Source organism: Cebus imitator, unplaced genomic scaffold (assembly GCF_001604975.1).
Source record: "Cebus imitator isolate Cc_AM_T3 unplaced genomic scaffold, Cebus_imitator-1.0 Scaffold125, whole genome shotgun sequence".
Taxonomy (NCBI): Eukaryota; Metazoa; Chordata; class Mammalia; order Primates; family Cebidae; genus Cebus; species Cebus imitator.
This window is the reverse complement of record NW_016107440.1, coordinates 1758633-1783592: the sequence shown is the minus strand read 5'-3', so window position 1 is coordinate 1783592 and position 24960 is coordinate 1758633. Positions and strand designations below refer to the sequence as shown.

The window sequence follows — 24960 nt, the reverse complement described above, 5'->3', positions numbered from 1 at the left end:
GGAGGAGAGGCTGCAGTGTCGGGGAGGAGGAGAGGCTGCAGTGTCGGGGAGGAGAGGCTGCAGTGTCCAGGTAGAGAGACTGCAGTGTCGGGGAGTGTTAGGGATTATGGCAGGTCTCATTCATTTTTGCCAGGCTAGAAGGTGGGCCGAGGCTGACAAGGTCTGCGTGTGTTTCAAGAGAAATCAGAAGTGTGATGTTCTGGAAATGTTTAATTGTTTAACTCCTGGGTCCTACATGGTCTTGGTGTGGGTGAAGCATCCAGTGTAATGGGGCACATCTTGTCCCTGCCCTGGAAACACAGGCCACCTTCACCACTGTCACAGCTGTGTTCCAGAGACTCCTCCACCTGCAGCATCCTCCTCCTCCTCCTCCTCCTCCCCCATTCCCTCTTCTTCCTCCTCCTTTCCCCTTTCTCCTTCTCTCCTTCCTTCTTCCCATCTTCCTCTTCATTCTCTTCCTCCCTTTCCTCCTCCTCTTCCTTTATTCTCTCCTTCTCTTCTTCCTTCTCATCCTCCTTTTTTCCTCTTCCTCTTCCTCCTCCTCTTCCTTGTCCTCCTTCTCCTGCTTTTCCTCCTCCTCCTCCTCCTCCTCCTTTTCTTCTCCTCTTCCTCCTCTTTCTCCTCCTTCTCCTTCATCTCCTCCTTTTCTTCATCCTCCACCTTTTCCTCCTCCTTTTCCTCTCCCTCCTCCTTTTTTCCCTCTTCTCCCTCCTCCTTGCCCATCTAAATCCTGCTGATACTCCAGGATCTCACTCAAACCCACCTCCTCCAAGAACCCCCCAACCTTTCTAGCTCCCTGAAGTCTCCCTCTTTCGCGTTTCTGCGTTTATCAGAGAGAAAGTATAATGATGGGGCCCTCTGCACCCTTTCCAGTTTACATAGCACTTTTGTGTACCTTGTTTTGCTTTTAAATGGGACCTGAGGATGAACTGTGAGGTCATTTAAGGCAGCTGTTGTAGAGGGCAGGGTCGGATTTCAACAGGAAAACAACTAAGACTGAGGGAGGAAGTCCCTGCCTTACTTAAGGCCTCATGGCTGGTAATGATCCAGCTGTAATAAGGTGTAATTTACATGCCATGAAATCCCCCATTTTATGTGTACAGTTCAATGATCAGGACCTTTAAGCCCAGTGCCCGGTTGTCATTCTGTTCCCCATAGTCCGTCTGGATCTGTGCCTCTGTCCCCAGCATTAAGAGTGCAATGCACACAACTGGGACTCCATGAATGTTTGTAAAAGCAACTGTTAAATCCTGACACTGGGCGATCACTGGCTTCCCTGACACAGTCGGATTTCCTGGTCCTGGGTCACTTTGGGCCTTTACATCACAGAAATCAGAGGGAGGAGGTAGAATTTCTTCTTTCAAACACAGGATCTTAGCTTTTCCTACCTTCTTTTTTCCTTGACCTCCCTTGCCTCTAGCAATGTTTTCAGGAACTGATAGCGTTAAATAGCAATTACAGTGAATTACAACCTACAATGTGGCACGCATTTTGTAGACATGAATTCTCCAAATAGACATTCAAGACCAAGAATCCTCACATCCTGCAAAAAGGTCTTATTGTCCCCACTTTATAGATGAGAAGCCTGAATAACCTTCCCCCTGTTTCTTAGACATCTGGCAAGTGGCAAAGCCAAGGTCTAAACACGGCTCTGCCTGGCCCAGAAATCCTGGCTGTTGGGATGGAAGCATTTGGCTTCCCAGCTGTAAGCAGTGAAGAGAGGAGAGTGGAGAGTGAGTTCCCTGTTTCTGGGGCACTTTCCAGTCCCTTCCTTTTCTTAGCTAGAGACCTCACTGTACTTCCTGCTAATGCAACCTCCCAGGCTCCCGAGACACTTCACATCCGGGTTCTTTCATTTGTAAGTCCAGTCTCCTTGGATCAGCCTGCAACCGCCCTGGGTCCCTCTTTTGCCAGGGTACTTCCGGTGGGGTCCTCCACATAGTCTTTCTTTGGTCCTCAAACTGAGTTTTACACTCAGTTCTCTTGATCTAAAAGTTTGATCTCAGTCCTTCCCAGGCCTGCCTGCCTTTCTGTCTTCAAGATTTGGATTCTTGATGTGTGTATCCGTCTGTTCAGGCTGCCATAGCAAAATACCATAGACTGGGCCGTTTATAAGCAGCAGATGTTATTGCTCACAGCTCTAGGACTGGGAAGTCCAAAATCCAGGCCTGCCCGGGGCCTGCTCCCTGGTTCATAGATGGTACCTTCCTGCTGTGTCCTCACTTGGTGGAGGGCATGGGGTAGCTCTCTGGAGTCCTCTTTTATAAGGGCACTGATTCCATCCATAAGGGCCTTACCCTTGAGACTCATCACTTCTCAAAGGCCCTGCCTCCTGATGCCACCGCCTGGTGATTAGGTTGCAACATATCAATTCTGGGGGGTGCAAACATTCAGATGGCTGCACGGGGGCTCCTGGCCCTTCACAGTTGGATGGTGCTTGGGCTTCCAGCTGTCATTATCGCCACCACATCTGGGGTCTTTCCTACCTCCCTGTCTCTCTGTTGCCAGGTGCCTGGTGGTTATTACTAAAAAGATTCCTGCTGGTACATATGAATGTTTTCACCATGCAACCTTAACAAGGCAAAACTCTACCCTGGCTTTTGGACGAGGGCTGGTTCACTACGAAAGCTTCCAGGCATTTCCATACTGCTGTCTGCAGTGGCCCTTCTGCCCCAACTTTGTCCAGTTCCTCTATTAAGGTTTTTAAACACACAACCCCACCCACATACGTATACACACCCACATACATATACAGATATACACACACACCTGCACACATACAGACATAAACACACCCATGTGCACACATGTATGCATATACATATACACAAACATATACACATACATACCCATGCACGCATATATACATATGAACACATATATACACACATACATATACACATACATTCATATTCATGCGTATATACATGTGAACATATATACACACACATACAAATGCACACATACATATGAACGCATATATACACATATACACATACGTATACATATACGTTCACATGCATGCATATATACATATGAACATATATATACATATACACATACATACGCATGCACACACATATACATATGAACACATATATACACATATACACACATACATATACACATAACACTCACCACACTCTCACCCTTTACTCTTTCCTGGCTGAGAAGTCACAAATACTCAGCTATGTATTTTTTCAAATATGAGCTTATTTACATTATCCCTGAGCTTGATCCGAGTGATTTTTATTCCCTTACTTTGTTATACAGTTTTTGATGAGCTTTGTCTCCAGTTTCTCTTTTGTGAATATCTGCAGTGGGGGTTCTATTTTCTGTTTTGGATTTTTAGCATTAATCAGGTCTGTTGAAATCTGCCTGTGGGTTTGAAAGAAGCAGAGAACTTAGATCATCACAGAGGAGAAGCAGCTGAGGAGGGGAAAGGTAACCAGAGAAGGGAGGTCGCCCAGGAGAGGAGACATGAGCAGAGACTCATTCTGATGGCTCTGTTTGGCAAGGATGCAGGTTTTCTGGAATCACAGCATTTGGATGGAATGGTAATGATCTGAAATCATCCAGTCCACTCTTTTCATTTTGCAGTTGAGGATCCTGAGGCCAGGGAGGGGAGATGATTTGTTGAAGTCAGAAAACATCCAGTGACCCAGCTGGGATGAAAAGATACATCTCTGGATTCATTAAAATAAGTTTGCAAAGCAGATTTATCTGCAGTCTGATTTTGTGAGAAAAAAAAAAACACAATTTAGTAGACAGTCCAATTCAGCAAATATTTATAAAGGGATGGTATAATAGAGTGGGCTTTGGATTCCAGGCTATCTCTGGGACTCTGGCTTCTGGGTAGTAGAGACCTTTGAAAGTGGGGACATCTCTGAGTGGAGTGACAGGTAAAGTGTCCTGTCTTCTCTACTGAGGACTGGGGAGCATGACCTGGGCTGAGGTCTCTGGGACATTGTGTCGTGAGCCAAACTCTCATCTGTCCTTCTACGCGGACTCTGCTGGGAAGCGGGTGGAGTTGCCCCCAGTCCCGCCCACCACCCTCTGTGCACTGGGCGCTCAGAGGACCGCAGCGAGGGCAGTGTCAGCACCTTTCTGGGACTGAGTCTCCTTGGCTGTGAAATGGAGTACACATTTCCTGCCTTGTCCACTTCTCAGAGTCAAGAGAGATGCCTTAAAAGATGAAACAGAGAGAACTCTCAAAAGTGTAAAGGTGATAGGGGCTGAGAGTCCAGGCCCTGGTGATTTGAGGGTACTAGAAGTGGAGCCGTTTGCCGAGCCACTCCACCCTGTCATCCTCCCTGTGGTTAGTGTGGTTCTGGGGGTGATGTTTACGCTGTGGTTTTGATGACTGTACTGCTGGCTCCAGGCCGTCAGCTGTCCTCCCAATTTGCTCTCTGCAGTCAGTTCCCAGATTCCAGCCCATGCAGGTCCCCTACCCCATCACGTGTTCTGGGATCTGGGAAGGGAGGAGGCATGGGTTTCCTCCCATTGGCTGATCCCTGAGAAATCTCTGATGCTTGTCCTGAATGCCTGGTCCCAGACCTTTCACCCCGTTGGGAAGATGCTTCCGGCAGGAGCAACTGCACTGGGGGCAGCATGAGGGAGCAGGGTAGATGGGTGGGCAGAGCCTGAGTGGGGACCCTAGGAGACTGCTCCTCCTCGTTCCAGCCACCTCCATGCCCTGGTCTGCCCTGGTGACAGAAGAGATGAGAAATGGGATGTGTAGAAAGCTGAGAAGTGAAGGAGCTCACCCGGGCACTTCTTGGAACAATAGATGTCTTGGTCCTTCTGCTACTGCTCATTAGTCACTCTTCAGATCCCAATTGTGTGCCGGGGGTGTGCAAGGCACAGGCCACAGACAGTGCCCTACAGGAGGGTCTGGCCTCCTTGGGAACTACAGTTGGGGGTGGAGGATGGTGCCCAGGGAGTGGGCAGAGGCTCCCACAGGGACATTATGCATGAAGATCTCCCCACTGCCTTCCAGATCTGAGATTTGAGGGCTCTGCTAGTGGAACACTAAGAAATCAAAAGGGTGGCTGTATCCGTCTGTTCTCACACTGCTAATAAAAGCATACCTGAGACTGGCTAATTTATAAAGAAAAAGAGGTTTGATGGACTCAAAGTTCCACATGGCTGGGGAAGGCTCACAATCATGGCAGAAGGCAAAGGAGGAGCAAAGGCACATCTTACATGGCAGCAGGCAAGAGAATGTGTGCAGGGGAACTCCCCTTATAAAACCGTCAGATCTTGTGAGACTTATTTACTATCGTGAGAACAACACAAGGAAAACCCACCCCCATGATTCAATTACCTCCTGCTGAGTTCCTCTCACAACATGTGGGAATTACGGGAGCTACAATTCCAGATGAAATTTGGATGGGGACACAGCCAAACCAGATCAGTGGGCATGAAGGCAGCCGCAGGACTAAGAGGAACTGGAGTCAGGATCTGGCTAATGTTCAGGGACACCATGAGGAGAGCATTTGTGCAGAGGTGGAGGAAAGTTGGTGACTGTGAGCATTGAGCTGTAAGTTTGCAGCAGAGGGGGTCAGATCGTGAGTGATCTGCAGGGGCCTTGACAGGGGAGGCTGAGCCTGTGGTGCCGTCAGGAGACTCCCCCATGCTCTGAGTCCCTTTGGTTGCTTTGTTATTTCGGAGAGACTGATCAGACAGCAAGGCACACATGGCCTGGAGAGAAACAGACAGGGTGGTTCTTACAAAGCCTGGAGCCAGGCCATAAGGACCCGACACGGGTGCAGGCAGTGCAGAAGGAGGTGGAGTCATGAGAAGGACCCTCCTTTATGAGAACCCTTGACTCACAGATGTGTGTGGCTGGAAAGGGACACAAAAGGGGGACAGGAAAGAGGAATCCAAGCAGGCTGGAGATTTCCAGACTGGGTTTCTGAAAAAAAGGTTTGTGTCAGTAAACACACTGAAAAGTCATATCCTGAGATTGCTTCACCTACGGGCAGCAGCAGTGATTTAAAGACACACTTGGTCCTCAGAGCACCTGGCGGCTTGGCCCCTCGAGGCTCTGTCCAAATCATCAGCCCTTCTGAGTCGGCCGGGCCAGTACCACCTGAGGATGTGATGAAGGCTTGTGGATGGGCGCTCACCTTTACTGTCCACCTCTCCTTCTTCCCAGTTCATCTCTAGTAAAGGCCCTCACTAACCACATAGTTCTATTTTAAAAAAAACAGGCCAGGCGCGGTGACTCACGCCTGTAATCCCAACACTTTGGAAGGCCAAGGCAGGTGGTTCACGAGGTCAGAAGTTCAAGACCAGCCTGGCCAACATGCCGAAACCCTGTCTCTACTAAAAATACAAAATTAGCTGGGTGTGGTGGTGGCACCTGTAGTCCCAGCTACTCGGGAGGCTGAGGCAGGAGAATCACTTGAACCTGAGAGGTGGAGGTTGCAGTGATCCAAGATCGTGCCACTGCACTCCAGCCTGTGAAACAGAGCTAGATTCCATATATATATATCCACCTGTAGCATGTTCTTGAGACCTGCCTCTCCCTGGATGACCCAGCCAAGTTCCACAGGGTGATTTCAGGTGAGCCGGGAATACCCAAAAGTTGTCATCCTATAAAGGTTCTGAGGAGGAGCTACACAAAGTGAGGTGATGAGGACGTCCCGCACCACTCACGACTGCAATGCCCTTCTCTAGTCATCGTGCCCCTGAATGCACTCAGTCCTCGCCACAGCTATATGAGAAAGGAATTTTTTTTACCTTCATTTAATAGAATCAGGACTCAAACTCAAGACTCGATATCCATGCTCAAAACCCACCTTCCAGATGATGTGTACCACCCAGAGGCCCCACATCAGGGGCTTTGGGTAGCATCCTCCCTTGGCGAGACTGACTCCTGGGAAGACCCTCCCCCCATGCAGGTTGCCCCTGCACCTGAGGGACAGGTGAAATTGTCAGCACACCTCACAGTCAGGGAATTGCAGTCCCTTCATCTGTGACCAGCTCGGTTCCTGGAGCACCTGGGTTCCCAGTGGGGTGGGGTGGTGGAGGCAGGGAAGAGAGAAAGAAGTGGGCCTTCAGCCCAGCAGTAGAGATCTGGCCACCCTCTCCTGGTTCCGTTTGCTGCAGCCTTGACCTTAAGGAGAGACCCGTGGGAAGGGGTTCTGGAACCCATTTGCTTCCTGACTCCACCCTTCATTCCTGCGCCATCTTTGGTCTGTTCCCAACAGGTTCTCTGACTCAATCCTGTGGTCTGAAAACTGGGATCACAAAACCTAGTCCTTCTCAAATGATTTGTATGCCTTGTGAATTGAAGAATTGTTGACTCCTTTTTTCCCTGCCTGCGTGCCATGGAATTATTAAACAGCCGTCAAGTTTGGTTAGGGTCTGAGGACAGCGCCAGCGTGAGGAAGGTATCAGTACATCTCGACCTTGGCTGGCTGGTTGTTTTCTATGTATTATTAACACCTTCTGATCTCATATACTCGTTCATTCATCAAATATTTATTGTGCAAGGCGTTACTGCTGGGCTGTGAGTCTGTGTGTTTTGGTTTCCCGGGGCTGCCATAACAAAGCGTCATAAACTCGGTGGTTCCACAGAAGCTATTTTCTCACAGTTCTGGAGGCTCAAAGTCTGAAATCCAGGTGTCCGCAGGGCCACGTTCCCTCTGAAAGCTCAGGGAGACCCTTTCTTGGCCCTTCCTAACCGCTGGTGCTTGCCGGCAGTCCTTGGTGTTTCTTGGCTTGGGAATGTGTCACTCCCATCGCTGCCTCCATGGCCACATGATGTTCTCATATCTCTGTGTCTCTGTTTTCTCTTCTCATAAGGACACCAGCCATTGGCCTGAGGCCTGCCCTACTCCAGGGTAACCTCGTCTTAACTCATTATGTCTGCAAAGAGCCTATTTCCAAATAAAATCATATTCTGAGGCTCCTGGTAAACAGAAGATGGAGACATTATAAAGTTATAAAGGCCATTTTTCATGGTCCTCCTCTTTTTTTATTTTCTTTGGGGACAAAGTTTCACTCTTGTCGCCCAGGCTGGAGTGCAAGGATGCAATCTCAGCTCACTGCAGCCTCCGCCTCCTGGGTTGAAGAGATTCTCCCGCTCAGCCTCTGGAGTAGCTGGGATTACAGGTGCCCACCAACACACCCGGTTGATTTTTATGTTTTTAATAGAGATGAGGTTTCACCACATTGGCCAGTCTAGCCTCAAACTCCTGACCTCAGGTGATCCACCTGACTCAGCCTCCCGAACTGCTGGATTACAGCATGAGCTGCCACACCGGGCTTCACAGTCCTCGTTTTCTCTTGAAAGGCAGCAGGAGATGAGAGCTTGCAGTCTGGGTCTTCACAGCAGGTACAGGGATATAAAGGGTGTGGCCCTGTTCAGGGAGCTGGCAATTCTTTCAGGAAGACAGAACACAGTCACTGTGGCAACAGGACAAGGCAGGGTGAGATGACCGGTCAAACGGCTCCAAGTACGCACATTCCAGCAGTTCATGCCAACTTTCAGCATGGATGATGAGTCAGAGAGGGTTTTGACAGGAAGGGGCAGTGAGCCACCTGAGAGCTGGTAGTGACTGGAGGAGGTTGGCAGGGGGTGCTCAGGGGCTGGCTAGCCTGGGGACAGCAGGTGCAGCAATGGCTGGCAAGAAGTTTCTGCAGCTGGTGAGACGTCTAGCCCTGTGGGTGTTGCAGCATGGACGCACGCAGGTCAGATGTGGGTTGAAACCACAGCTGCCTCACTCATCGGCTGTGTGGTCCAAATGTGTAATTGCAGCACCTGGCATTGTCATGGGGACTGGATCCAATCCCATATCTCAGAATCCCTGCCACACGGGAGCCCCATCCTGGAGGGCAGCCCTCTCAGGAGACGTTAGAAACCCTTCTTCCATCCAAGCACGTAAGTCAGACATCTGAGCACGACTCTGGCCTCTTCCTCCCCCATTAACACCAAAGTCAGTCTCATCTACTTTCCAAGCAACTTTTGTACATGTCCCTGACGTCCCTCTGATGGCCCCGCCCCTTGTCCAGGGCTCTCACCTCCCACCTGGCTGGACTGGAGGCTCCGCCTCGGCCTCCCTCCTGTTCCAGCCCATTTTCCACACTGCAGCCTGAACCATCTTCCTCATGTGCAGCTCTGATTGGGCTCTTCTCTCAGGCCCCTCTGTGACCTCTGGTGTCCTCAGGAGGTGCTGGGTCTCTAAGAGCCCCGCTTTCTCTCCACACTGTGTCCCCCGCCTCTTACCCTGCTGGGGCTTACATATCTCTCTTGACTTTCAGCCTTTGTAGGGATTGTTCCCTCTGCCTGGAACTGTCCCTTTTCACTCTTAATCAGCCCAGGCTGCCACAACAAAATACCATCGACTGAGCTGCTTCAACAACAGGCATTTATTGGTCACAGCTCTGGAGGCTGAAAGTCCAGGATCAGGGTGTGGCAGGGTCGGGTTCTGGTGAGGACTCTCTTCCTGGTTTGCAGACTGGCGCCTTCTTGCTGTGTCCTTTCGAGAGAGAGAGAGAGAGAGAGAGAGAAAGAGAGAGAGAGAGAGGGAGGGAGGGAGAGAGAATGAACTCCCCGGTGTCTTTTCTTATAAAACCACTAATCCCAACATATGGGTTCACCCCCATGACTTCATCAAAACCTAATCGCCTCCCAAAGACCCCACCTCCTAAAGCTGTGACATTGGGGATTAGGAATTCCACATATGGTTTTGGGAGGGGCCGCACACGTGCAGTCCGCAGCACACTCACCCACCCCTCTGTTTACTCAGCTAACTCCTATTTCTCTTTGAGATTTCACTTTGGATATGACTTCTTCCAGGAAGCCTTTCCTGATGCCCCCGAGACTGGGCTGGAGGTTCCCTGTGTGTTTCCAAAGCTGATGCTGCCCTTCCTCTCCTCAGAGAGGGTGTTGTGTTTCCTCTACAGTTGACCTGGTCCTGCCCCACAAGCCAATCCCCTAACCTTGGTGCTGTTTTTGCCTTTCCAGGGCCACCAGGACCCAAAGGTGATCAGGGGGATGAAGGAAGGGAAGGCAGGCCTGGTATCCCTGGATTGCCTGGACTTCGAGGTAAGGGGTGTGCCCCTGGGAGGGACCTGGGAGAGACCCCCAATCCATCTCTGACCCCTACTTTCTCGATGTTATAAATGACTTGGCTCCCCAGGGGAGCGCCCAATCAGCTCTGCCTCTAGCGCTCAGTTCCAACAAGGGACTAAGAGATTGCTGGTGTCACAGCAGGGTGCAGCACATACTGTTTATTAGGAAGTGCCACAATCTGAAGGAAAAGGTACAGGACAGGCCTGCAGCTCCCTGAAGCCCCTTCCCAGCCCAGGAGCCAGGGTCCGTGTGAGCAGGACCTGCAGAAGGAGTTGGAGATGTTTTGAGATCCAGTCCAACCCTTCACAGGTGCTGTCCTGTCCGCATTTCCTGATCACCAGCCACCTGTCTCCCTCCCCTGCCCACCATGACTCCTCCTGACCCTGCCCAGGTCTACGAATGGATCATGAATACCCGTCTGTTCCCCTTTTGACCCCTCCCCTCCCCAACCTGCTGCTCATATCAACAGCCCTGAAGAGTCAGTGGCTGGTGGGGAGGGTGCTTTGGGCCTTCTAGAAAGACAGGGTTCTTCTGAGACTCACTGTCTCCCAAGCTCCTGTTGGGTCCCCCGCCATACCTTGCCTGCCGGTCTGTCCATTACTGAGCTTGTGCTGCATGCAATATTTTGCTGGGAGCGTGTGGTTTTCTAAGTGAAGGAAGAAAAGGAAATAGAGGGAGAAATGTGTCTGGTTATTTGTTTTAGGAGTTATACCTCCAAACCATCCGCTTCCCAAATCTCTAGGACATTGCAAACACAGGCAAGGAGACAGTGTGTGGGGGAAGGAGAGGTCCCAGCCCAGCATCCACTCCTGGCCCTGCCCTCTCGGGACCACCTCAAGTCAGCACTGAGGCTGCTCAGGGGCTCGTGGGGGTCTGGAACCACATTTTCTGCCCTAGAGAATCATAAGATGGGGAGCCTGGGGCCCAGCTTATGCTAGATCAGGACTTCTGTGGCAGTGGAGCCACTGGACTCTGGGAACAGATACATTGTGTTAGGAGGGAAAAGGAGAAAACCCAATCAGCCGTCTCCCAGAATCATGTCTCCTTCCAGCCACTGGACCTTAGGACTAGAGAATCATTCATTACTGGAAGACAGATTTCTCCAAGTCCCAGAAAAAGTCCAAAGCAAACCAACTCACCTTCCAAGCAGGAAAGAACAATTAGTCAGTTAATTAAGGGTGCTCTGCTTTGCAGAGATAACTGCGCTAAGGCCAGGCCTCATGGGGGACCAGGGCTCTCACACACTCAAACACTTGTTTATGCTGGCTCTGCGTGGTGCTGTCACCACAGGCGGTGACCCTGGGGCCTTGTGGCCAGGAGCCCGGGGACTTAATCGGCAGCAGGCCGTCCATTTACTGACCTCCCCTCCAGTCCCTTTTGCTATACCTCCCTGTATTTATACAAGGGAAGGGATTTTTTTTTTTCTTAAATAAAATGAGAAACGATTTCATCTTCCTCCTACCCCCGTCCCCAGTAAGCCTTGTTGATCCAGCATAAAGTGAGGCTTACTGTCCATTTCAGCAAGAGCAGGGCTCAGATCCTGCCTCCAACACTGCTGTGTGACCTTGGGCAGTTTACTTAATCTCTCTGAGCTCCTGTGTCCTCATTTGTAACACAGGCAGAATAATTCCTCCTGGTGTGTTATGATGATTAAATTAGATACTTTATGAAAAGCATCCAGAGCAGGGCCTGGCACATAGAAAGCGCTCAGAAAAGTGTTTGCTGATTCTAGGCTGGGCGCGGTGGCTCACACCTATAATTCCAACACTTTGGGAGGCCGAGGTAGGCAGATCACTTAGGTCAGGAGTTTGAGACCAGCCTGGCCAACATGGTGAAACCCTGTCTCTACTAAAAATACAAATATTAGCCAGGTGTGGTGGTGGGCACCTGTAATCCCAGCTACTCGAGAGGGTAAGGTGGGAGGATTGCTTCAACCTGGGAGGCGGAGGTTGCAGTGAGCCGAGATCGCACCACTGTACTCCAGCCTGGCTGACAATGTGAGAGTTTGTCTCAAAAAACAAAACAAAACAAAACAAAAAACAGAGTTTGCTAATTCTAAATCTCCAGCATGTCCAGGGGCAAAGGGACACCCTCCAAAGGGATAGGCACCCCTCCTGACACAACAGCACTGGATCTTTCTAGCAGGAGGACCCCAAGCCTGACCGATATAGGGTGCGCACGGGGAGCGTCCGCGTGGACCTGTTTGTCTCTGCTTTGGCGACATCTTTAGATTAACAGAAAAAAAACAGACACAGAGGCTAAGAGGGGATGTGTGGGGGAGGCTGAGCCTTGAACCTGGGATGACCTCTGAGGGCCCTTCCTGTTCTGCATCCGAGGCTCTGCCATTTGTCTGTTTTCTACCCAGGTCTGCCCGGGGAGAGAGGTACCCCAGGACTGCCTGGGCCCAAAGGTGACGATGGGAAGCTCGGGGCCACAGGACCAATGGGCATGCGTGGATTCAAAGGTAATGACAATCTCGGTTTTCCCTGAGCCTCACCACCAGCCCCAGGCAGCATGTGGGCATTGGTGTGGGGGACCAGGACTCTCATCACTGTGCATGGACCAGAAGGGCAACCTTGTGCGAGTCACTTCATCTTGTTAAAGACTTTAGTTTTTCCACTAAAAACTAGAAACCCTCAGCCAGGCATGCTGACTCATGCCTGTAGTCCCAGCATTTTGAGAGGCCCAGGCGGGAGGATTGCTTGAGCCCAAGAGTTTGAGATCAGCCTGGGCAACACAGCAAGACCCCATCTCAACAAAAAAATAAAATAATTAGCCCAGTGTGGTGGCATGTACCTGCAGTCCCAGCTACTTGAGAGGCTGATCTCTTGAGTCCAGGAGTTGGAGGCTGCGGTGAGCTCTGATTGTGCCACTGCACGCTAGCCTGGGTGACAGAGCAAGAGCTCATCTCTAAAACAAAACAAAACACACAAATCTCGAAACCCTCATGATACTATATTTCACAGGGCTGTCAGGAGGACTGAGCAAACATGCGTGTGCAAATGTTCAAGTCCTCGTAGAAATGCAAGGGAGTGTTTGGTAGGTTGCAGCTCAGAGATTAACCAGAGAAAGCCAGCAGGGTGGCCTGCGGAGCAGACACCAAGGCTGCAGTCCCAGGACAACCCTCCTCCCCAGTCCTGCCAGATGCCTGACCTTCTAAATACTCTTATTCCCCCAACATTTACAACTTTAATTCAATTCTCAAATTTCCAGTGCCAAGAAATGTTCCTTCCGATCTGCTCTCCTTCCTGTAGGTATCCTCTTGTTCATTTTTAGGAAAACCTGTTTTACAATCATTCTGTCTTTTCATGCTCACTTCAAGATTGTGCAAACCTCCTAGCACCGCTGCAGAAGGTGGAGGACTTCTGATGCCCTGTCCTCAGGCTTTCTACTCCTCACTTGTTAAAATGAAAACTAAGAAAAAATTCCTGCTAATCATTGCCACCCCGCGTCTAGGATGATCCCTTGATCTTGGATCCTTGAGAAGTTTTATTTTACTTTCTGGTCAGCAATGAAACAGACTGAGGCTTTCTTTCTTTTATGATCCCATTTTAAAAAGTTGATTTTAAAACAAGTTGTAAAAGCAGCACATGCTTGTTGAAAATAAAATTAGAGACTAGGCAAGGTGGCTCATTTCTATAACCCCAGCACTTTGGGAGGCCAACGAGAGCAGACCGCTTGAGGCCAGGAGTTTGAGACCAGTCGGGCCAATATCACAAAACTCTGTCTCTACCAGAAACACAAAGATTAGCCAGGCATGGTGGTGCACACCTGTGATCCCAGCTACTTGGGAAGCTGAGGCAGGAGAATTGCTTGAACCTGGGAAGTGGAGATTGCAGTGAGCCAAAACTGCATCACTGTATTCCAGCCCTGGGCCTAGGTGACAGAGTGAGACGCTGTCTCAAAAAGAGAGAGAGACAAATTAGACAACACAGAAATGCATAAAGCAAAAAGTCTCCACCTCTCAGTTCCCCCAGCTCTTATTTCTTAGAATAACTACCATCAACACTTTGGAGCACATCCTGCCAGATCTTTTTCTGAGCACATTCCTATACATGTATATGGCTGCCTTTTTTTTTTTTTTTTTTTTTTTTTTTAAATCTTGGATCATCCTGGACATCCTCCCCTGGAATTTGTTGGCTTGCTTTTTTCACCAAACAGTATGCCATGGGCTTTTGATTTGCAGATGTCTTTCTGGAGGTCCTTGAAAGAGAAGTCCCTTGTCATTTTAATGCCCAGTGAGTGGTGCCAGGATTTTCAACTTCTTTGTAGAGAGCGAGGCCAGCTGTCCAAAGAGGTCTTCTCCTTTAGGCATATCCTGGGAAGGAAATACCACAGTGCCCTGGTATCTCACATTCATGTTTTATGGTCTCTCCCACAGGAAAACCTGATTGACATAGAACCCGCCTCTCTCCCTATTTAACTAAAGCCCCTTCTCCCTTGTTTTCCCTGGTCTCATTAGAACAAACTTGGAGGCTTGCATGGTGACTCATGCCTGTAATCCCAGCACTTTGGGAGGCCAAGGCGGGCAATCACCTGAGGTTGGGAGTTCGAGACCAGCCTGACCAACATAGAGAAACCCCATCTCTGATACTAAAAATACAAAAATTAACCAGGCATGGTGGTGCATGCCTGTAGTGTCACCTACTCAGGAGGCTGAGGCAGGAGAATCACTTGAACCCAGGAAGCAGAGGTTGCAGTGAGCCAAGATCACACCACAGCACTCCAGCCTGGGCAACAAGAGCAAAACTCCATCTCAAAAAAGAAAACAAACAAACAAAAAACCTAAAACAAACTTGGATATGGACTTCTAAAACCTTGAGTGTTTAATAGGAGTATCTTTGACTTGTCTTCTTCCTGCAAACTTCCCTGTGCTCTTTAGGCTATGCTGATAGAGGCTGCTCTTCGGTTCTTTATGAAGGGGTGGAATTTTCTCACCGGTGCTTCCTCCTTCTCGGGGTTTCCAGGGCAGATGGCAGAGGTGGCTGCCCTGTTCTCCTGCCTGCTATACCCTCCAGCTGCTGCTGGCTCCCACCTGAGGGTTTCTCTTGTCTCGAATTCATCGGTCCCCTGCAGGTAATATTTTATTCGCAATTAGGATTTGTTTCCATTCCTAATGCCAGTTTTCCTCCTCTGTTTTAGGTGACCGAGGCGCAAAGGGAGAGAAAGGAGAGAAAGGAGACAGAGCCGGAGATGCCAGTAAGGACAGTCTGCTGGGGTCATGGGATAAGGTGTTGGCACAGGGCTAGCTGTCTGCTGAGCAGCCCCATAAGTTTGGAGGTTCAGAGGCTGGAGCCATGGCTGGGGCTCAGGTGTCAAAGGAGCCTCCCTAGCTTTTTTAGGGTTCTGCCAGTCTAGCAAGAGATGCTGATAGGCCCCAGGGGCACTGGCCACATTTCTAGAGGTGCCATAAACCTGGAGGTTGTGTGCATGGATCTGGAGGCTGTCCTTGGCCACTCATTAGCCCAGCTGGGTGTAATCTCTGTGCCTCAGTGTTCTCATCTATAAAATGGGGATAACAAGAGTCCTTACCTCATAGGGCCATTGTGAGAATTGAATGAGTTAATCTGAGTAACGTGTTTATGATCGTGCTGGACGCCTGGTGAGGACTCAGTACCTGTTCGTGATTATTATTCTGTGTCATGCGCCCACTCAGACACGCTTTCTAAAATCATCAGAGGTGCTTGCACAAATTCAGCTACTGACCTTGTGAAAGGCCTCCCCTCCCTGGGTGCTACATGGGGAAAGGTGCAGAGACAAAGTGGCATCGCCTTCATTTTCCCCATCTGCCGCTGATGGAGGAGTGACGCTGGAGAGCTCACGATCCAGCAGACCACCCCATTAGGAGTGGGCGTCTTTCTGACGTGGTCCCTGCTCCAATGCTGACAAGGGAACCAGCGTATTTCATTGTGCCACTCTTCCAGGGCTTACTTTCACCCCAGAGGGCTACATGTAGAATCTTGGAGGACAGAGAAATAATGAACAGAGTGTCTTCGCCAAGTTTTAAAAAGAGCAAAAGGAAAAATCCCAACCCCAGTATGTGGTGTGAGTTGGTTCTGTCCGGTGTGAGGGTGCCAAGCGGAATATTGCTGCCTGTGGCATCTGGGCTCCGGTCTTGGCTCTAGAAGGATAGGCCTGGGGAAAGAGTCCCTGTGTTATAGCCTCCCCTGTGGACACTCAGGGACAGGGTCCACTGCAGAGTCACAAGCTAGCCACAGATAGGGGTCTCATGCCACCCAAATAAATCAAAAAGACTATCAACCCCACCAAAATTTAACCCAATACCACATCCCAGCACCACTAATAATTAGCCCTAGCCCTCCATAAATAGGAGAAGGTTTCGAAGAGAAACCTGCAAACCCCATCACCAAAGGAACACTTAATAAAAAATGTATATGCCATTATTCCCACGTGGATTATAACCATGACTAATGACGTGAAAAATCATCGGGGTACTTGGGCTCTACTAACACTGATGGCCAATACCCGCAAAACACACTCGATAATGAAAATGATTAACTACTCACTCACCCATCTTCCCACACCCTCTAACATTTCTCTGTGAGGAAACTTCGGCTCACTTCTTGGTGCGTGCCTAACCCTCCAGAGCATTATAGGATTATTCTCGACCATCACTACACGTCAGATGCTTCAACTGCCTTCTCTTCAGTTGCTCGTGTCAGCCAAGATGTAAACTCCGGCTGAATGGTACACTGTTTTCATGGTTCCTTGGTCTCAGCAAGTCCTTCCGATGAAAGCAGCACATTGAGGGTGGTATGGCACAGCAGGTCCTTCAAATGACACTTTTCTACCAGGCATGCAGGACCGCAAGGAGACCTCGCTTCTGAAAAGAGGCTTCCCCAGGGCCCCCCAACACTAAACTTGCCCCCTGCTTCCTCTCTGCCCTCCCCTCCCTGGCGCACAATTAGGGATCAAATAGGAGCAATGTGGGTGATAGCACCTTGTCCTCGAAAGTGACGGACTTCCCCGGGGAAAACAAGCAAGTTCCCAGGCTGACCCCAGACCTCCCACACCCACTTCGCCTGAAATGCTGCAGTACAGGGTGCCGTCTGTGAGCCTCACGGTACTTCTGGCTTTCTCTAGAGTCCCTTTCCAGGGCTTGCCTGGGTGTGTCTGACTGGATGGGGCCATCTAGCACACCTGATCTGATCCCTTCTGTCTAAAGGGCTGGGTCCTGAATGTCGTCTTCAGGGTGCTGGTTTTCCCTGCTCTGTTTGTTGACTGGTTTCTATCAAGGCTGCCAAGGTAGCTGAGAAGGATCGTGGCACTTCATTCTGAGAAATAAACAATGCCTGATGGGGGCGGGCAGGAAGGGAGGAACTATGTGGAAAGATGGCCTTTGAGATCAGAAACACTGCCCGCACGCCAGTGGGGCTCTTGTCAGGAATTCCCTGGCGGCTGTTCTTTCAGCAGACTTGAGGGAGCAGTGAGGAGGTCCAGCCAGCAGGGCGTCCCCGTGCTGCAGAGGACGTGTGGTCTCTGTTCTCCTTGCCCCTGTGGGCCAGGCTGGTGGACTCTGCGCTAGGATTGGCTCCTGAGGCTGGAGCATGGTGCGGGGAGGTAGGAGCCAGAGCCACAGGGGTGCGGGGGTCCCTGGGTCCCATCCACATGGCTCTGGAGCCTCTTGACTGCACGGCAGGAGGTGATGTCAGCGAGGGACTGAGGCTTTCTTTCCTGCCTTGAAGAGGCTACACCCTCCCTGCAGCCCAGAACTCAGACAGAACCCAGAGCCTATGCTTGCACAAAGCACTAAGCTTTTCTTTCCTGCTCCCTGGCAAGACCCCCACCCATAGTGGTCTCCAGGGGCAGTGAAACTGGGAGGTGAAGGGGCTAAGCAGAGGCAGCTCCATGGGCAGAAAGCTCTATACAACACGAGGAGGACCCTGGGAGAGCCAGAGGCATCGCAGAACAAAGAAACTGGCAGGCCAGCCCCCATCTTCCCATGTTTAGAGGCCCAGAGAGGAGGATGGACTTGTCACATCCTTAGGCTGGGGCTGAGGCTGAATGAGACCCCCAGCCCCTGACTTCCTGACCCTGGGACTCGGCCCCTGGTCTTGGACTATAGGGCCAGGCCTCTTAAAACCCTAAGCAGTCCTCTCTTTCACTGGTAGCTCCAGATGTAGATTGAAGGACCTTGGGCTGAAGGGGAACAGTCACTGCGAGTCTGTGCCTGTCCCGTCGTGCGGTGTCTTCCCACGGCCTCCACCCACCAGCTTGCTCTGACCACACCAACAGCAAGCCATATTCAGCCCCCCGCTTACGTGTCCAGGGAATTCCAGTCCCAGAGGCGTTAACCACATCCCTGAGACCTGGGCTTTGCAGGGAGAGCCGAGGCTCAGCTTTCAGAAAAGTGCTGAAATTCTGGCAGACATGGTGCCCGTGTCTGAGGGTTTCTTGGTCACTCCCTGCGCCCTGGGCAGCCCCACCGGAGGATCTGCGGGCTGGGAAAAAGAGCTTGAAACACCCGAGAGCCACCCTCCACAGTCTGGCATTGTGCGGGAAGAGCTGCCAACCAGGGTGGCCTTTTGTAACCCCGAGGCCTTTAAACCTTTACCAGACACCTCCCAAGCCAGTGCCATCAGCAGCAAAGACCTGAGGTTTCAGCAGTTGGGGGTGACTGTGCGATGGGACTGGTGAGAAAACACGACAGACACCCCTCACTCAGGAAGGGGAAGCTGGCAGTTTTCCCTGGAGGAGGGAATTCCACAGAAGGCTTCTCAGGACCCATCTGAGTCCACGTTAAAATATTTTTCAGGACAAAAATCTTGCCATTGTTTACCCATGTTTTGATCTGAAGTCACAGGATTTTAGGATTGGATGGGTTTCAGACCCATTCCTCTCTCTCGGCCAACCCCACCCCACCAGTTTTCGGAACAGAGAGCAGCAGCAGAGAGATGGGTGGTATCCCCAAAATCACCCCGCCTACGTCATGGCAAAACTGGGTCTAGAATCCAGATCTCCCTGTTTGTGCTTGATGAGAGATCAAGGTTTTTCCCGGCAAGGGCGGTATCAGTGACTCTGTGACATGTTTGGCTTTTGGCAGTTTGGCCAGGAAAAAAAAAAAAAAATGCTACGGACACACATCTCAAGAGAAATACATTTGTTTTACCCTCGTAGATGGTCCGTTTGCAGGAAAAATAAATAGTATTTTTGTAACGAAGGGGTGGGTGAAGAATTCAGTGTTGGTTAAGTCCCACAGCATGAATTTAAAGCAGGATATAAGTTCGGATTGTTTAAAACAAACCTTTGTCCATTTGGTTTTACATGGAAAAAAAATATGTAGATGCCACAGGGGTGAGTTCCAAGCCAGTGTTTGCTGATGGTTTTCATGCATGGCTCAGAGCACTTGAAAAATGTTTAACACTTTGTGCATATTTTCAGTATTTAGGGAAGTAAGTTTGGGGACGAGGGGTGCTGTGGGTACCCCAGCATGCAGTGTCAACTCGAAGTAAATGATCAGGAAGCATGTTTCTAAACAGGTTTCCCTGCAGCTGCTGAGATGTGTCTGTCTCTGTTTTACAACCAAGGAGGCAGAGTCCTTTGGAGTCTCTGGACTCCCTTCTCCCATTCCTGTGCCTACAGTTTGCTGTACCGGGTACCCCAGCCTGATCTCAGGTATGAAGAGGCAGAGCCACTGCACCTTTTTTTTGGAGACAGACTCCGGCTCTGTCACCTAGGCTGGAGTGCAGTGGTGTAATCTCGGCTCACTGCATCCTTTACCTCCCAGGTTTAAGTGATTCTCCTGCCTCAGCCTCCAGAGTAGCTGGGATTACAGATGCATGCCACCACCCTGTCTGATTTTTGTATTTTTAGTAGAGACGGGGTTTCTCCACATTGGCCAGGCTGGTCTCGAACTCCTAACCTCAGGTGATCTGCCTGCCTCCACCTCCCAAAGTGCTGGGATTACAGGCATGAGCCACCACACCTGGTTGACCCAAGTCTTAAAGAGTAAGTTGGTATCCACCAGGTGGGTGTGGAAGTTGAAGGCGTCCCAGGTAAAGAGAACCATATGCATGAAACAGCATACTGTTGTCATCCTCCTGAATAGTACCGCATGGCAAGGGTTTGGGATCTAAGAGACAAATACTAAGGCTGGAAAGGAATGTGGGGGCTACGAGGGGCCTTGCAGTGGTCAGGAGTTTACACTTGAGCCTCTGGGCACAGGGAAGCCATCCACGGGGTGGTAATGGCAGAGCCTCAGCTGTCACTGGAGGCCCTGTGCACACGACCAATAGCTGGTGCGTGGTAGACAGACCCTTCCTCCCGGGAAAGGCCACATTCCAAATCCAGGTTCCTTTTCTGCTCCTCCTCCTTCTCTTGTCTGCACTTCCACTTCCAGCAAGTCCTGTTTTTCAGAAACATTTCCTGGGAAGATGCGAACCCAACTCTCTGCAGCTCTGTAGGCGCAGTGCTGGTTGTAGAGCAGTGAAAAGGAAGACTCGCTTCCTCTGTTCACTCCCAGGCCTCTGACCCCGACTGTGCAGGTGTTTCGCACACTGACCAATCCCCCAGTCCCAGCTGGGGGTCCCACCATTCAATTCTGTGCCGACATAATCTACCTGGAGTTGGTGAAGACCCCACTGGGTAAGGGCTCAGTCCCACAGGCTTCCCCCAACTTGAGATGCAGTCTCAAATCCAAGCTTTCAGAACTTCTGACCAACTTGCTATAAGTCGGAGAATCCCTTTAGAGCCCCGCTCCTTGGGTTTGATTATTCGCTAGAACCCAATTCACAGAACTCAGGAAAAGTTAGGTTCATCGTTTTATTACAAAGGACACAACTCAGGAACAGAGGGACAGGAGAGATGCAGAGGGCAAGGTATGGGGACGGGGCGCAGAGCCTCCCTGCCCTCTCTGGGCACAGCATGCTCCAGGTACCTTGATGTGTTCAGCACCTTGCCCAGAAGCTCTCTGAACCTGTCCTTTTGAGTTTTTGTGGGGTTTCATTACCTAAGCATGACTGATGAAATCATTGGCCATTGGTACCTGAATTCAATCTTCAATACCCCCTCCACTTCTAAGTGGGGCTGAATGGTCCAACCTTCTGATCACGTGGTTGATTTCCCTGACAGCCAGCACCCCCATCCTTTGGGCCTGCCCAAACTCAGGTGTGGTTGGAAGGGGCTTATTACAAATTTAAAAAAGATTCTCCAGAGCTATTTCAAAAGTAGGGATCAAAAAAACCCAGATTCTCACAAGAGACGCTCCTGTTACTCTTACTGTTTAAGAAGTTACAAGAATTCTAGGAGCTCTGGCTGGGAGCTGGAGATGAAGACCAGATACTTCTGTCAGCATCACAGCACAAACCTTAAATCTAAGTCCTACACTGACCTCCCTGGCTGTGTGGCCTGAGGCTAGTCTCTTAGCCTCTCTGGCCACAATTCCCTCTTTTTTTCCCCTGTTTTGTAAAGAGGATGGAATCTGGCCTTCCAGGCATTTTGGTTTGCCAAGATCCCATCTTAAGCCTTCCAAAAACAAATCCAGTGACTCTCCCTGAAAGCTCCCAGTGATCCCTTCCATGGGAGCTTCCACATTCCCATGTGCAGAAAACAGTTTGATTCCGACTAATCTATGCTGTATGTGGTTTGATGGCTTCACACAGATTTAAGAAGAACTGGAAAAGGCCTGGCCCCTTTAAGAAGTCAGGTGGTCAAATAAGGATACACAGGCCAGGCATGGTGGCTCATGCCTATAATCCCAGCACTTTGGGAGGCCAAGGCAAGTGGATCACCTGAGGTCAGGAGTTCGAGACCAGCCTGGCCAACATGGCGAAATCCCATCTCTACTAAAAATACAAAAATCAGTTGGGCTTAGTGGCAGGTGTCTATAATCCCAGCTAATCGGGAGGCTGAGGCAGAAGGATCGCTTGAACCCACGTAGTGGAGGTTGCAGTGAGCCAAGTTTGCACCACTGCACTCCATCCTGGGAGACAAAGGAAGACTCCGTCTCAAAATAAATTAAAAAATAAGGATGTGCAAAGGTGCCTGTGAGTCAGGCACAGATGGGCTTGCTGCATTATGTTCATCTCTTTAAAAGGTATTTTCAGCATCCCTGGCCAGAAAGAGAGAGACAAGCGTTGGACCCATGCCCTGGCAGGGAAAAAAATGCTTAGGCAGGGAGAAATGAAACTCCCCCTTGGGAATCCTAAAAGGCCATTAACAGGGCCACTGATATTTGTATTCTGGATATATGCTAACCGAAGGCAGGAATCAGGGCCAAAGCCCAGGAAGAACTGCTAGTTGGAAAAAAATAAACAAGGCAGTGTGGAGTTTATGTTCAGAGTTAGCAGCCAGGTGTGTGTGTGGGACTTGGGAGGCTGGGCTGCTGTGATGCATTATCTAGGAGGGGCATGGCATCAGTTGAGGTGGCCAGTCCGCCTGCTGCCTCGTCCCTATTCTTCGTATGTGCGTTGCCTGTTCTGTTTCCACTTCTCTGCCGACACAGGCAGCCGAGCCCGTGGTGCCGCCCTTTCCTTCGTGCCGGGGACTGGCATCCCCAATTCCCTGGCAGATATCCAGTGGTTTGGGGGATTTGCCCTGCAAGGAGACTGTCTCAGTAATACCAACCTCAGATGAACGTGAACACGGAATCATTTACAAAACCCAGCGAAAGAAATGACGCTGGGGTCTTTGATGTGGGTTTTGAACAAAGAAAAGTTTTATGTTGAGATGCACATGAAAACCAAGAGTGGTTGAACAGTTTATTTAGAATGCATTTCAAACAAACTTGGGAATTGTGCTTACTCTCCGTGACCCCAGCTCCTGTTAACGCAGGGAGTGAGTGCAGCTGCAGGGTCTGTGGATTGAGTCTGGGAGGTCCAGGGAGCCTTTGATGTCACTGATCCACTCTCACTGCCACTGTGTGAACTTCACAGTACAGCCCTCTGTCCTTTGACATGGAAGCCATCCTTGGAGGATACTTGGGGCCAGCTGTCTAGGTGGACTTACTTCCCCTGGGGCTGGGTTTCAGCCTCTTTTCTTTAGGGAGCCATTTGCCAAATTCAGATGGAAGAAAGAGACAGGCAAAGCCGTAATAGACCTCCCTGGGAGGTCCTGGGGCCACAGTGGCAGGAGGGGTACATGGCTGGCTTTCACACTAACTCAGAGGCTTGGAAAGTCACTTACCACAATGCCTGGGTCCGCCGCCATGGTCCACAGGGATCGTATGGAGTTCAACACTGTTGAGAGATGACCACCCAGGTCTCTGAGCTCCTGCGTGTTTCAGAAGAACTCTCGGGTATGTCATCCCACCTAACTGAGAACAGAACCAGGCTGGGAGGTTACCTTCCTCACCCAAGGTCCTAGACTTAGAGAGGGGTAAACTTGGTTCTTAAGGCAGTCCCGACCTTTGAGGATTTACAGTGCAGGGGTGGAGAAGCATCCCAGAAAGGGATTCAGACCTAGAACCTAGAGGAGGGAGAGAACTGGCATGGAAACCCGGGCCGGGAGGGGATGGAGGGAGCAAAGGCGGGGGGGGGTGGCAGAGCCCTCCAGGACGGGCCACTAGCCCTGGGCACGTGAAGCTGAGCCTTTCAGAAGGGTTGCCTTATGCATGTCAGCAGAAGGGCTGCAGGCCTGATGAAACACAGCATCGCTGTTTTCTCCGGGCTCTCCAGCATTTCCTTCTGGTCCTAACAGCCAGTGGACTCTGACCTCTCCCTGCCCTCTGAGAGGTTCAGGAGCTTAGGAAAGAATAGGACTCACTTGCCCATCCAGGCCATTCCTACAAATCCAGCTCTAAGCAGAGCTTCTGGGCCTTAACAGCCTTCTCCTGCTGTGACGGGGTGAGCTCCCGGCTCAGGCCTGAGCAGGAAGAGCTCTTCATTTATTATTTGATCACATTTTTTATTTAGCACCGGCTAGCCGGGAATAGCAAAATCAGAGCAAACTCATGTTTCCAGAGAACAGGAAGCACAGCTGGGGAGACAAAAAGGGGAGGCCACAGTTTTTAAACATCCAGTACGAGCCTCAGGGCAATGACAATGCGGGAGATGTTGCTGTTGCTCCTTCTACCCAGCAAAGTCTCAAGCCCCCCATGCGACCGCCAAGGGGAGACACAGCACTTTGGAAATCCAGGTGTGGTCCTGGCGTGGCTGCTTTATCATGTGACCTGGAGAGAGGCACGCCCCTTCTCTGAGTCTCAGCTTTCTCCCCTGTAAAATGGGACTAACACCACCCTGCTTAGGGCAGTGCAGCAAAGACCCCACGAGACTCGCTAATAAAAGTGCTTTGAAGAGTCATAAATGGACGTATTAAGAGCAGATTCCCATTAGGAAATAGTATTTTATAAAGCACACCCACAGGCCAGACCACGTTTTGAAAGCGATGCCATCCAGGAGAGCCTGATCAGAAATTGCTTCTTTTGCTTTTGGGATGGCCCCGTCCTTCCCATGTGGATCACATTTCCCGTGAGCAGTGTCGCCTCAGCAGAGCCCCTGTGCCTCAGAGTTCTTTCTTTACAAGAGAAGGAAAGTTCAACTTCCTTAATGGGCAGATGGTCTGAATTATCCTCAGGGGCTACTCTGCAGCTGCAGAAAATCAGAGCCTATTTTCCCAGCCCTGTGTGTTTATTTCTATTCTCCACGACCTCCTTTCCTTCCCCTTGTTGTGCTCTGGCAGGGGGACTGGAAGGCAGGGAAAACAAACATATAGGAGGTGCAATCTTTCAGGCTGAGGGTGGGCCTTCCCTCTTCTTTTCTGTAGAGGCAAAGTTCCCTATGCACAGCCAAGCAGGTTCTGGGATATTTAGTGACCAGCTCCATTCTTAGAGCCCCTCCGATGCTGTGAGTCCATTCATCCATTCATTTCCCCAGTCATTCCTTCCCCCACTCATTCCTTCCCCCACTCATTCCTTC

The 24960-nt window shown here is 50.5% G+C and overlaps 1 protein-coding gene across 1 annotated transcript in view; it reads left to right on the top strand.

Annotated features, from left to right (window-relative positions):
* Positions 1-24960, top strand: part of SCARA5 (scavenger receptor class A member 5) — a 123087-nt gene that overhangs the window by 70880 nt on the left and 27247 nt on the right. Inside the window, exons 5-7 of the mRNA XM_017540425.2 lie at positions 9980-10060; positions 12453-12551; positions 15230-15286. Of these exons, the coding sequence (XP_017395914.1) occupies positions 9980-10060; positions 12453-12551; positions 15230-15286 (237 nt within the window). The remainder of the gene's footprint in view (positions 1-9979; positions 10061-12452; positions 12552-15229; positions 15287-24960) is intronic.